A 14649-nucleotide genomic window follows, 5' to 3' on the forward strand; every position below is an offset into this window, starting at 1 on the left:
GAAAAGGCCGAACAATTACTGAATAGACCATCATACAAGCTCAACCCTGAAAAGGCTGAACAATTACAGTGTTAGGTGGTAAAGTTACTAGAAAAGAGGTATATTTGGTACAATATATGAATGGTTTTAACTCTCTTGTTTCAAATAATTATTATTTCAACTGGAAAATAATAAAATTAAAAAAATTGTGATTAGTAGTGAAAATAATTGATGTAAAACCTTGAATGAATTAAAATATAAATTTATGCTTGAAAATATCGATAATCGGGGTAAACTTATACTTAATAGTAGAATATTTTGTTTTAGTTTATTTATAATTGTAATCGTAATATTTTTGCAATTTTGCGTTAATTCTTGAAGTTATTGCCCCCACGCAGATACTGCATGTATTTTGTGAGTGCACTGTGTACCTGAGTTTTTTTTTTTTTAATAAACCAATGAACGGTGCTATTCAATTTTCCTTTTTTTAATGAGAAATTCTCGCTTACCAACTTTTTAGTTGGTGAACCATTGTTTTAAGAATTAAAAAATAATGATACTTTCCAACCACTTTTCGTGTTTTGATTGGACTGATGAATTTTAAAGAATTTTTTTTTTTGACGTCCCCTAAAGATTAGAAACATGAATAATATAAGCAAGGGCGGAGCCACGAATTTTTCTTGTCCTGGGCTATTAAATAAATATATAAATATTTTTTAATATTAATTATTAATTTATATATATAAATTTTTAAAATTAACAGCAAAGTTTTAATTCAAATACACTATCCAAAATATTAAAAAATAAATTTAAAAGTACATAAAATTAAAGTGAAAGTAAAAATAAACTCACTATTAAAGTTACATTCTTCGATATTTTATGGAATATAATTCATCTATAATCGAATCTAAATCGATATTGTAACAACCTCTCAACCGGGATAAAATAACAATCTCATGTCAACTAGAAAACAAAGTAATTAAATTTTTTCCTCTCTCAATTCCTCTTTCCTTCACTTGATTTTTTCTTATATTAGTGTTTTATAAGTTGGACTTTGTAAGTTTACAAAGTTATTCTTTCATTTTTCTTATTTTTTTTCTTGGATTTTTTTTTAATGTTTTTGCCTTACTTTTCTCTATTTCTCTCTAACCTTTTCTTTTCTTTATTTTCCTATTCTGCTTCTACCCAGTCGGCAACATATAAAAGGAAGTAAGAGCTGATTTGTTTTATTTTTTAATGGCAAATAACCATTTTACTCTTAATGAGTCATTTTGCTTTTATTTAACGGTTTTTTTTTTTGTTAGTACTACCAAGCTCCATTCATCCTAAAATTTTAACCAGGTTTTATTCAATATATTTTAAGATCCCTCATAAAATTTCAGCTCAATCTGATAGTCGAATTGAAAATTACGCCTAATAACGTAAAACTGGTCAAATTGTGATTTTTCATCAAATTTATGAATTTCTCAAAAAATTCTGAAATTTTAACCCGAGTTAAAGCATCATATTAGAAGGCTTCACATAAATTTTCAGAATTTTTTGAGAACTCAATCAAGAATTATGAATTTTTTTATATATAAAACTAGTAAAACAATATTGATAAAATCTTAACCTGGGCTAAAGCCCACCCTAGCCCTTAACATACCTCCGCCTGTGAATATAAGGATTGTACATATTTACCAATCAGATTAAATAATTTAAAAATTAATTGTTGAAGAATAAAGCGAGAAAAAGAAAACAAAACTAATGGAGTGAAAAAAAAAAACTAAAAGCGAGCTTTCTTGCTTTTGGTGTTAAAAAAAATCACACCTCAATCACACGTTTATCCCAAATATATAATTAATTTGATACAAATTGTTAATCTATTATGAAAGCTTATTAAGCTCATTCATCGATCAATCATCAAAATTGATTATTGATGGCTTGTAGCCGCCTCCCAGTCATGATGGCATGGAGCATAGATAAAGTGCATAGTTACTTTTTCATGAATTTTCCGGTAAAAAAATGATGTGTGATTTGATATTCACCAACACGATTTGTTTTGGAATTTTTTTAACTAGAAAAAAAAATCGTACAATCATTATATCATTAAAGAAAAAAAAATCCAAAACACCTTTGGAATGGGCCCCAGAAGAACCCGTAATACATTTTTCAGACGGCCTATTCTAAGCCCCGTTCAATTAAAAAAACCATACCGCAATTACTTGTTGTTCACTCAAGCTGGGTTGTACAGTTCTTTTATGGTTGAAACCATGTTTTTTTAAATTTTAATTTTTTTTTATTAAAATATTTTTATATATATTTTTAATTTCTTTTAATGTACTGATTTTAAAAATAATTTTTTAAAAATAAAAAAATTATTTTAATATATTTTTAAATAAAAATACTTTGAACCGCAACTGTTACCACAATTCCAAATAGTCTCATTGAAGTGCTTGAAAAGACCATTGTTCATAATTAAATGATTTTTTGTTTGAAAGGATAACAAAGTCATTTCAGAATGTAAAAACATAATAAAAAGACAAAAAATCCCAGAATAATTTTCAAATATTGAACCAAAAGAAAATACAATTTTCCCCTAAAAAAGTAGCATTCTAAGAGTGTTTTTAAGGAAAAAGTTGTCATTTTATTATTATAATCCATAATAAACAAAGATATATACAGTGATTTTTCTATATTTTTAATTTTTTTTAAAATAATATATTTTTAATTAAAAATATATTAAAATAATAGAAAGTATTTGAAAGTATAATAATAATTATTTTTAAAATATTTTTTATTAAAAAATATATCAAAATAATATATATTTTTTATTTTTTAAAAACAATTCTTAAAATCAGACTAATCAAATTATTTTTTAAACCATGTATCCAAAATTCAAGAGAATCATAGATCGCAGCAGCTACGTGAAATGAAAGGCCGCGATATTGTCATATATAATACGAAAAAAACGGTGCGTTTTACAATTCTACGCGGATCTGAGTAAAATCACACCAAATTCTCTCGTCAATTTCCACCATCTCCATCACTAGTAGATCTCGACGGTCAATCTTCGCCGTTCACAAAAAAAATGGTGCTAGTATCCGCTGCACGTGATTACGTAAACCGGATGTTGCAGGACATCTCCGGTATGAAGGTTCTCATTCTCGATTCCCAAACGGTAATTTCTTTTTCTTACTTAATCACTGAATTATATCTTTATTTTTCCCATCATTTCGTTTAATGCACTCAAAATCTGTATAATTACTGCTGATTTCTCGTTAATCAAAGCAATTGCTAGGCACAAAAAAAAAAAACAGAACAATTTTTTTAGGATCGAAAACCCTAGCTCGTATTAAGCTAAAGAAGATGAGAAATGTGAGTTATGTTAATAATGTGTTTCAGGTTAGTATTGTAAGTGTTGTGTATTCACAATCAGAATTACTACAAAAGGAGGTATTTTTGGTAGAATTGGTAGATTCTATATCGAAGTCGAAAGAATCAATGTCGCATCTTAAAGCAGTATACTTCCTTCGCCCAACATTGGAGAATATTCAGCATTTGCGGCGTCAGCTGGCTAATCCTAGATTCGGAGAGAGTCATTTATGTAAGTTCTTATCAAAGGGTTTTGGAGGTTCAGTAATAATTTTTTTTTTTCATTTAAATTTTTTATTTGATCGTGATGTATTTGCAGTTTTCTCCAACATGTTGAAGGATACTCAGATTCATATATTAGCTGATTCGGATGAACAGGAAGTGGTGCAGCAAGTTCAGGTACATCATTTTTCTTGATCTTTTATCTATGAACTCATTTATAACATATCATGTTTTCTTGTAGTAAATGTAGAGTATAATGCACATGTGAATTGAATGTCTGACGTGACTGGATCAACTGTCTTGCAAGAAAATCATATTAAGTATCACCTGGTGGAATTGTATAACTGATGAAATTCTCAAGTTGCCTAGCACAACTGCCCGGATTTCGGTCATTTCATTCTAAACTGCTGAGAGGAAGGGTCTTGAGCAGGTCGTGTCTCATAGGGTTTTGCTTTCATCGTAGAAGAATTGGTTAACATCCTTCTGTTTTAGAACCTGTCCAGATCAATGTAGAAACAATTAGGTCATTGTACTAATGGTCTGATGTTGGCGTATAGTTGCATATATCTTGTCTATAGGAGATAAGATGCTCTTTACTTATCTGATTAAAATGGTCGTCTTCTACTTGGTGAATGAGAAGAGAAGTAATGTGAGTGCTCGTGGTGTGGCATTGTGGGTGTTGTCAAACATTATTACTGTAATTCATTAGATTTAGAGAATTTTAAGCCTCTAACAGAGGAAATAGAAAAAAAGACCTTTTTAACTAATGAGTCATGGTCTATTTGCAATGATTGGGAAACTTCCTCCAACAGGAAGTTGTGGTTACTTGATGTGATTAAGATCAAATGAGCATTGCCTTTGAGCTTTAATGTGTTAATTGATGTTAAGGACCTGATGTGAGACTACCAATGAAAAGCTGTTGGAATGTTGCATTGACACTAAAGGATAAACGAAATTATGCCAAACTCGATGTGTTGGATCAAATATTGTTTCTTGTGGTAGGTTGAATGACAGATATGTTTATTGTACTACTCTTTTGACATGTGAACTAGCTGGCTTTACTTGATATATGTTTTGTGAATTGTCAATATGTGATTGTCTTTGCCAGCAATCTGTTCCATATCCACCTTCTTGCTCAGTCTTTAATTTCAGATGCTTTAGATACATTTTCCTTCTATTGATTATGCAGGAGTATTATGCAGACTTTGTTGCAATTGATCCTTATCATTTCACTTTGAACATCCCTTCAAATCACATGTATATGCTTCCAGCGGTTGTAGATCCTCCTGGTTTGCAACAGTTCTGTGATAGAATTGTTGATGGCATATCAACAGTCTTTTTGGCATTGAAACGAAGACCTGTTATTCGATATCAAAGGACCTCTGATATTGCAAAAAGGATAGCACAGGAAACATCAGTGAGTGATACTTTGAACTGATGAAACTAGAGTAACATACCTTACAATTAAACATTTCTCTGGAAACAACTCTCCTATGTTGAGTCACAGTTTAACCTTTTTATTTTCCACTTTCATTTCTTACATTCAGGTTAAGATATGTGCACTACATGTGCATAGGTTACTCCATGTGTTGCAATACCTTTGTGTATTAAAGAAGTGTCTGATTTTACTATACATTGTCGACAGCGAGCCCTTTATTTGTTCTTTGAAGATCAATGTCATAGAAAAAATGATTTTTTTGGTTAATAACTTTTGGGGCATGCAGAAGCTGATGTACCAGCAGGAAAGTGGCCTTTTTGATTTCAGACGTACAGAGATTTCTCCTTTGTTGCTTATAGTTGATCGAAGGGATGACCCTGTTACCCCATTATTAAACCAATGGACATATCAGGTTCAAGTTGTGACTATGATATGTGATTTCTGTGCTTTTCAAATGTCAAGCATGCCTTGTGAATTATTTCCGAGTAACAGTTGGGCAGCTCTTTGATTATGTTCATTTATTTTGTAGGCTATGGTTCATGAATTGATAGGTATTCATGATAACAAAGTGGATTTGAGTGGTACTGGAAAATTACCCAAAGACCAGCAGGTTGAGTTGCTTTTTTTCCCTTGCTGTAAATTTATAAAATTTCAAAAAGTTGCGTAAGTCTTAAATTTGTGCCCCGTTGCTTTTAGGAGGTTGTATTGTCATCAGAGCAAGATGCCTTCTTCAAAGCTAATATGTATGAGAACTTTGGAGATATTGGAATGAGCATCAAGAGGATGGTGGATGACTTTCAGCAAGTTGCAAAAAGTAACCAAAATATCCAAACAATAGGTTTGTATTTGGCAAGATTGAACATCCATATGTTTGATAATTTAGTTAATCTCTATGGTCGCATCTAGGATTTTCAATTTAAACAGAAAATATTTTGAATTACTGCAGAAGACATGGCCAAGTTTGTTGACAGTTACCCTGAGTACAGAAAAATGCACGGCAATGTTTCAAAGCATGTGACATTGGTCACAGAAATGAGCAAGATAGTTGGAGAGCGAAGGCTGATGTTAGTTTCAGAAAGGGAACAGGATTTGGCTTGCAATGGTGGGCAAGTGGCTGCATTTGAGGTATTGCTTGTATTCTGACATATTCCAGGTTTTCCTTATTTTCTTGCTCGATCTGAGCATGAATTTTAAGCTAAAATCAACAATATATGATAGGCCTGATGCATTTAAACAAACTGACCAAACTGCATGAAAAAAACAATTAGGGAACTACTGTGCTGGTACCTTAAGATTTTGTTATAGATTGATACTTTTGTTGGAGATAGTAGTAACATGTGTTCAAAATGAATATGTAGCGGAAGAAAAAAGAAAAATTAGCCAAGCCCAGATGTTCCAGTGAGAATTGGAAGACAGGTAGAAATATTGGGATCTGTGTAGCAATCAGAACCCAGAAATGTTTGTGGCTTTGCCTTTTAATGCAAGAGATGGGGATCAGGTTCCTAATGGAGTACAGCATTACATTTGTTTTACACCAATTAGGTGATTGAAGGGTTGTTGCATTATTATTATGAAATTAACGCTAGTGAAATTATTGTTAATTATAAGTTATATGGTAAATTAGAAATAGGAATATGAATTTTCAAGCTTGATTGGTTCTTCACATGTCAAAAGAGATACATGATTCTGTTAAACTAGCATTCCATGTTACTTCTTACAGAACATTTTAGTCTCTAGGACTTTTTTATCAGTTGATATTGTTTGCCACCTGCCTTGTAATTTTTGGAAAGCCTTAGATTTATCCCCATTGTAATTAGTGATATCTGATTTCACAAAAATATTAGCTGATAAGATCTAATGGCAATCTGATGCTACATGCAGAAATATGTGGTGCAATTTTCAAAGCTTGACCTCCCTTCTTCATATATTTTTGCAGGCAGTGACAAATCTTCTAAACAATGAAAGTGTTTCTGATATTGACCGACTACACCTGGTAATGTTATATGCATTGCGCTATGAGAAGGAGAGCCCTGTTCAATTAATGCAGCTTTTTAACAAACTGGCTTCTCAATCTCCCAAGTACAAGCCTGGGGTAATTTATCTAACCAGAATATTGCTAAATAGCTGTACTAGTCTCAAGCCTTGCTGTATAAACCTGGGGTAATTTATCTAACCAGAATATTGCTAAATAGCTGTACTAGTCTCAAGCCTTGCTGTATAAACCTGGGGTAAATCAGTAACATGTTTAGTGATGCATAAAATAATTGTAAAAAAAAAAGTAAAGAAAAATCATGTTAAAGGGGCCATCATTTATGTTCAGAAACGGTGCTTAATACTGGTGGAAAGATATATATTAGATCATTGATCTTGCTATCCTTTTCAGACTCTTGCATGATATTACATAACTGACAATGAGAAGAACTACCGGCCAAAAATGTTTAATCTCATTTCTCATTTAAAATTGAGACTACTTTAACTTTTATGATTATTTTTTGACATTTAACCTTCTTTGTGAAGCCCTGTCTGACTGTACTTAGATATCTTCTGTCCTTTGCTGTGGCTAGATAAGAAAGCTAAATGGTTAGATATATTGATTATCATGAAATGGCAGCTTGTCCAATTCCTCCTGAAGCAAGCAGGTGTGGATAAGCGTGCCGGGGATCTTTATGGGAACCGAGATCTTCTGAACATTGCTCGTAACATGGCTCGTGGTCTTAAGGTTTGAGTAAAAAAATGTTCTTTTTTTCTTTTCCTTTATGTTTCCTTTTTTCTTTTCCTTAGATATCTGTAAGTAGATGCTTATAGTCTTTTATCTTTGCATTTTTGTGATAGGGGGTTGAAAATGTATACACCCAGCACCAGCCTCTTCTGTTCCAAACTATGGAAAGCATAATCAAGGGGCGGTTGAGAGATGTGGACTACCCATTTGTTGGAAATCACTTTCAACAGGGAAGGTTAGTATTGTAAACATGGAGAAATCATGGTTATTTTTCAATTGTATTTGCAGAATTGTTCCAAGGGCATGGCAGACAGCTCAAGTTCATGTGATGCTGTGGTTAGACCCCCAGTAAATAAAAGCCAAACTGATCATGATGATTTGTTGTAGTACGAAACCCGCCTACATATTAGAAAATGGAAAACCACAATGATTTGCGTTCTATGTGAATGATTTATATTTATTCTTGGTGCAGGCCGCAAGATGTGGTTATTTTCATTGTTGGTGGAACAACATATGAGGAGTCACGCTCTGTTGCTCTCCAAAATGCCAGCAATTCTGGAACTCGTTTTATCCTTGGTGGTTCTGTAGTTCTCAATTCTAAGAGGTAAATCTGTCGTCATTCTGTTGTTCTCATGGGTACTCAGAACAGGACACCACGTCCTTGAATTATAGTAACCTTTTGGCTAATGTAGCCTCCTCCTATGCTTCCCGCATGGTTACAGGAGTTCTAGCATTATATGTTTGCTTGATTTTCATACACATTTGTCCATGCATCTGAAGGACTGAGAAATTATTTGAGGTCTATTTACTAAAAGTAATATTTAGGTCAGGCTCATATCAAGTTGGCTTGAAAACCTCTCTGAGCTGGGATTGTTCACTCAGCTTCTACTTGCCTTTTGGTGGGAGCTCGGAATATTGTTGCATCCAAAAGAAACTTTGGTCCAATCAATTACTAATTCAGGAGGTGTTTGTTAATTGTTTAGGATAGATATAGGGAGTAAAGCTGATAGGAACTACTGTACCCACGCTTGATGAGATGTTCTTGTGCAGGTTCCTGAAGGACCTGGAAGAAGCTCAGAGAATAGCTAAATCCAGCACCAACGTAGTTTGAAGTGCAATTCCCATCTGTAGCTATTTGAGATCCATGTATATACTTGTTTGCGGCTTTAGAAGGTCATTGTGTTTTGATGACTGGAAGTGGAAAAGTTGTCCAGTAGATTGCAGCAGCAGCAGCTTCATGACAGGTATCGCCGCGTTGTTCCTGCAACGGGCAAGAGTTGGATTGATGTATTTCACTCCCTTGCATGGCAGTCGGAATGTGAAGAGTTTCAAAAGCCTGTAACACTGTTAAATTAATGTTCATGCATGTATTATCTCACCTAACCTTTCACGAACTCTAACGGACAGCTTCGTCACAATTTTCGGCTAACCAAGCCACAGTCAGATCTCTTGGTGCTTGGATTTTTAGTTTCATACAAGAAAAGAGGAAACCATGTTTTTCTTCAGAGTTTCTTACATTGGTGTCAGTTTAAACGAATGAAAAATAAATTAAAATTGTTGTACACATCTATCAGACTGCCCCTTCTCCAAGTTCTTTGAAGCATCTACAAATAAAGTCTTAATATTTGACTTTTGATGAAACTTCGGCTTTATTTTTAAACCAGTCATATTGTCCGCATGCACACGAAATGTGAATTGATGATGTTCTAAGACGAAGCGTGCATGTTATGAGTGGAAGTTTGCATAAAAAGGAAAGATATATCTTAAAGAGCTACTTTCGTGGAGGTAACGAAACTATATTAGTCAATTTGAAACGATTAAGCATAATTATTAATGAAACCCAGAACAAAAATTAAAGTAATTAAGAATAGATGCTAATTTTTTTTTTACTAAGATTTTGTTAATGAGCATGAGTTACAGTAAATAGTTGCAGAATTTTAAGTTAAACTATGCAAAGCAGCTGATGCCAATCTTCATTTCTTTTCTTTTTTATTCGAGGAAACTCCACCTTCAGAAAACGCACTTTGTGAGTTCAGGTGAACTAGTAAAACCCCGATTGTCCCAGGCTTTTACAAGAGGTGCACGTCCTGACTCGAACTCGAGACCTGCTGTGCAGATCTCAAACCCTTTGTTATCATGCCCTGCTGTACAGATCTCAAACCCGTTGCTATCCCGTTTGGAACAGCTAATACCAATCGTTCTTTGCAAATCCAGCATTGGTCCAGCAAATCATCACTAAAGAAAGGCTAGGAACCAAAGTGATTGTAAGGCAATGACTAATACATATAGAGCTAATGAACAGCAACAAGATGCGTGGAGGCGAGCAACAAACCAAGATTGCCTTTCCAAAAGTGAGGGTCAATCCATTCCAAGCTAGATGGGAAAGGGGCTGACGTAATTCGAAGGTAGAAGAATATGTTGATGAATATATAAAGTAAAGCTAGATGGGAAAGTGGCGTGATGAACGAAGGTCATAACGAATGTAGCAAAGGCAACAGCCTATGAATGGAGAATTTTGATTCTTACTTTTGCAGGAGAATAATTATGTGACACCAAGCAATGGGAATTAACAAATCAAACATCGTAGTTTGCAGCAAGCAAGGGCTGAAAATACAAATGATTTTGGAAAAAAAAAAATCAATATCCAACAACACCATTTATTTTCTATTCCCACAGCACTGCTGACCTTCGCACATCATAGAATAGAAAGAATAAAAAATCAATCCTCTCATTCTCAACCTCCCAAGGACAGCACAGCCTCTCCCTGCAAAAAACAAAAGTTATTGACCGTGGCTGCCCCATGCCAAAAGAAGCATCTTCAATGAATGAATGAGCTGAATTATGAATTGAAAAAACTATGCTTAAAAGATCCTCCAAACTCAACATTCATAGCAGAGTAAGAAAATGAGCAGGACCTTAAGGATGAAAGAGGCCCAGGGCAATGTTTATGAAGGTACAGAATGCAGAATAGCCTGAAGCTTAAAAGATGTCTGAGCAGAGGCGATCAAGGGCCCCTGTGGAACACATGAACAAATAAATTCAGCATCAAAAGACAAAGGCAAAACCAATTAAAGAGTTAACCATGATTGAAATAAAACCTAAGCCTTTAACTTGCACATCACAACACTATAAATCCTTGACAGAGGTTTAGTTCAGAGCACCCCATCCAAATGACAGTGTGACAAAAAAAGACCAAAGCTTGAAAGAGAAGAGAGTATGAATTCCAAAAAAAGTGTTTTCTAAACATACCAAGCACCCAAGGAAAATGAAAGCAACAAGAAAATCCACAATAAAACCATCCAATAATGCTGCAGGAAGATACTTTCATTCATGCTTCCCACCCTCCATAGACGTGAAATCCCAAGATCATGGCTGTCATCATATTCCCTGGCATATTTGGACCCTCAGATAATAGCATGCTTTTAGTCTAAGCCACACACCATATAGGCAGTAGCAGAATCTACCTCAGAAGCAAAAGGAGAAATAAAAACAAAAAAAAAACCATCGACAAACACCTTTAAAGCAACAAATCACAGACACAGACAAAATAGAAACCAACAACATGAATATAAAAACCAATCCTTGGTGCAACAACATAGAAATGTTAACTCAAAATACCAGCCACCATGGAATGCCGTCTAAAGACAATATAACATAAACCGATAAGAAACTTGAAAAAACTGGCATAGCAGCGCATTAATAGAAGTACCAGCAAGGCAACCAATAAAACAAGAATCTTGTCAGCTCAAGCATAATGAGCAGAACCCAAACCTGTGAAGCCATCAAGAGGAAATGAAAGAAAAAAAAAACCAGTTAACATGATGGTCGAAAATAAGAAAACTGAAACCAACCAAAAAGAAAAAAAGAACAGAAGGCTGGAAGAAACTACTAGTAGACAAAAAATGTCACAACACCAAATTAACCAGAAGAAGAAGAAGACTTTAAAGAGGAGCTGCAATCGATGAAGGCTGTTAAACCTAAACCACCCCACCTGCTCTTTATTATAAAAGAAGACATCAAACAGTAGCATGCTACTCTAACAAAAAGCTAAAGAAACCAGACATGAAGTGACAGAACATTAGCAAGACCAATTATTTTTTTTCATAAAGGAACCAAACCAGAACAATTGTTAATGGAACCAACCCACACACATCTAAACAGCATTTGAAGGAAAACCAGAGGCAAAGTAACTAAAACTAACAAACCAATCGCTAACACCCAATTCAACGTCCAATCTAGCACAGCAATCACCAGCCCCCTCAAAGTCACTGAAGAATGAAATTTAGGCGACTTTCTTCTCTGCTAAAAGATCTCTGGAATGCTGGCTTTATCAACATTTTATGGGCAATCTGGTTGGAGAGGAACTCGGTACGGTTTGAGAATTTCAAGCCGGGTGCTACAAGGTGCAAGATTAGGATCATGAAGTGGGTGTCGGAAGCCAGAATCCTATAATATAAAAAAGCACAATGGTGAACTCTGTTACTGTTAGAGACCTTGAAGTTTTAAAATTATTCAAGCTTCAATGCCGGCCAAGCCCATCTATTATCATAAAATAGAGCCTTCAGTTGCACAAGAAGAAATGGAGGTATAGCTAAGGGACTCAGATACCACACCTCTGAACTGAATAGTCATGTTGTAACGTCAATAAGGAAAATGTCACGTAGGGCCCTTCCCATGCAGCTCCTATGACAAAGACAATTGCGCCTTGCATAATGAATGATCATGAATGCATGCCATTCTTTGCTAGACAAACCTCACAACGCTCAACAGTCCACCAAGCCAGATGAAAACCAACGACTTCTTGGAACCCAACTCCAAGACCAGTGCACCCTCTGCAGGCGAACTTAAACCGAGAAGAGATGTGAGGCACCCCCCAAAAAAGAAAAAAACCATGAGAAAAGCAAAGAATCCAAACATGAATGTCTAGCCACTTACAGTCGAGGAGGCGCGAACACCAACTTTGCTTGCCCAAAGGAAGCCCTGATTAACAGCAGTGAGAATTGGGTGCACACGCTTCCCTAACCAATCATGCCTCCAAGAAAGAAAGCAAAGAAAAAACCCAAACAGCCCATGCTCAATAACACCTAGCCAATAAAGAAAACAATGAAAAACTCAGGCAACCCCTGGCTAAACAACACCCAATTACTGAATTCATTAAGGGTAAAACCGGCAACACACTGCTGCAATCCATGGTCAAAATGTCTGTGTCCACGGTAAAGAGTTCATGAAAACAACGACGTGTTTTATATTTTTGTTAATGTGACATTTTGTTTCCCCGGGAAGTCTCAGCATCGCATGTAACCAAGGATTGACTTTCTTATCTATAAAATGATTGGCAAGTCATCTCACCATACAGATGTATGTTGCATGTTGGATGATGATCCATTGATGGATGTGTGTATTTCATATGCATGAGAGTTGCTAATGCAACTTTCGAATTCTTGAAATCAAATCAAGCTTTCGATTTGTGACACGACAGGGACTATTGCTCGATTTAGGGCGTTTGGCATTGCTGTTGGAAAGCACTTTTCAAAAAATTTGAATTTTTTTTTTTTTTTTTTGCTTTGAAGTAATATGTTTTTGATGTTTTCAAATTATCTTGATGTGCTGATCTCAAAAATAATTTTTAAAAAATAAAAAAATATTGTTGGCATACTTTTCTGAGTGAAAAACACTTTGAAAAACAACCACAACCACACTCCCAAACACCCTCGATCGATGCTTTTAGCCACTTTCGGTGTCTATTGGTTATCATGAAACTGGCTGCCTTTAGCTCCGCAAAATCCCCTAGGTGTAAGCTGTGCTTCTGCAAATACAATCATGAAACCCTAGACACTTGTCTGATAACAGGTAACAACTCCTCCAATTGGTGCCAAGGAATTGGCTCTCTCTACGTACCCACTCCCCACCGCCATAAATGGCAACTTTAAAGAACTCGTCCCTTCCAATGGGTTTATCTCGACATTTGCTCCTTCTTCCTGTCCCTGGTGATTGTGGCTGGGTAATTGTTTGTAGGCTACTGTAGCGCAACTTAAAGATTCTGTCTCAGTTGCAGTCTCTGTAAAGCAGTAATATCAGTATCCAGCGTATCTGTATAATAATCATTATTCCTGTCAAAATCTCCTTCGGTTTTTCCTAATAGTAAATTCGCTATTCAGTTCAAAAGCTAAGTGTGAGTTTATTGTAATGAACTATATGTATTTCCATTTAACCAAAACGTGGTAAGGTTTAGTGTACGATGACGAGAATCGTCTCTAGAAAATTCCAGGATTTCCATTTATTAATTTAAAACCATTTAATTTATTCATATGGGTGCTTGTTTTTATCTGATCGGCAGATATCTGGGTCCCCCTAGTCTAGTGGTTCTATTGATTAATGTGCAAATTCTTACATGGTTCGTTGAATCAAAAAGTCTACGAGCTACTTTCCAATCAACAATTACTTGGATGTGATCGTCTTAAAAAAAAAAAACAAAAAACTCTTCTATTCTTGATGTCTAGATTAGACCTTTATAATCTAATCTAACAAAACAAAAATCAAAATTACAACACTGTAATTTAATTTTATCTCATCGATCAGTTATAAGCAGCTAACATGCCTGGTTGATTTTTGAGCCATAGCTACCCCATTAAAAAAAACAAAAAAAACTAAAAGCACTCAATGTTTGATTGTGCATACAAATATAAAATACTGTGGAACGAATCAATAAATGATTATGTTATTATTTTTAAATAAAATCATTTAATTAGTTAGGGGTCTTTTTTATATTTTAGATGCATGGTAAAATACACCCTTAAAAAAAAATTATGATCCAAAGGATTTTCAATCATTTAATGCTTTGGTTACAAATGAGATGACAACATTGCTTATAAAAGAAAAAAAATAAAAATTATATCCTGAGGTTTTTTTTTTAATTTTTATCATGATTTTTTGGTTC

General features: G+C 34.6%; 1 protein-coding gene and 1 long non-coding RNA gene across 4 annotated transcripts; one reads left to right on the top strand and one right to left on the bottom strand.

Moving 5' to 3' along the window:
* The first annotated feature begins 2919 nt into the window (after window positions 1–2919).
* Window positions 2920–9278, top strand: LOC7492449 (vacuolar protein sorting-associated protein 45 homolog). 2 transcript variants are annotated; one of them, XR_002982054.2, is made up of 14 exons: window positions 2920–3139; window positions 3364–3565; window positions 3653–3732; window positions 4745–4972; window positions 5280–5405; window positions 5523–5603; window positions 5690–5831; window positions 5940–6118; window positions 6930–7085; window positions 7605–7712; window positions 7826–7947; window positions 8185–8316; window positions 8763–8935; window positions 8997–9278. XR_002982054.2 is itself a non-coding variant. In XM_002306643.4 (13 exons), the coding sequence occupies exons 1-13, from the start codon at window positions 3050–3052 to the stop codon at window positions 8821–8823; spliced, it is 1707 nt and encodes a 568-aa protein (XP_002306679.3). In that variant the 5' UTR covers window positions 2920–3049; the 3' UTR covers window positions 8824–9278. The 2 variants fall into 2 exon arrangements, 1 of the variants encoding a protein (XP_002306679.3); XM_002306643.4 differs by having other exon boundaries at window positions 8763–9278.
* Window positions 9279–10193: 915 nt separating this feature from the next.
* On the bottom strand, window positions 10194–12570 carry LOC112327653 (uncharacterized). 2 transcript variants are annotated; one of them, XR_002982055.2, is made up of 3 exons: window positions 10962–12570; window positions 10628–10726; window positions 10194–10476 (listed from the first exon to the last, which is right to left on the bottom strand). It is a non-coding gene; the product is annotated as an uncharacterized LOC112327653 (long non-coding RNA). The 2 variants fall into 2 exon arrangements; XR_008059341.1 differs by having other exon boundaries at window positions 10628–12570.
* Window positions 12571–14649: the final 2079 nt, after the last annotated feature.

Source organism: Populus trichocarpa, chromosome 5 (genome assembly GCF_000002775.5).
Source record: "Populus trichocarpa isolate Nisqually-1 chromosome 5, P.trichocarpa_v4.1, whole genome shotgun sequence".
Lineage (NCBI taxonomy): Eukaryota > Viridiplantae > Streptophyta > Magnoliopsida > Malpighiales > Salicaceae > Populus > Populus trichocarpa.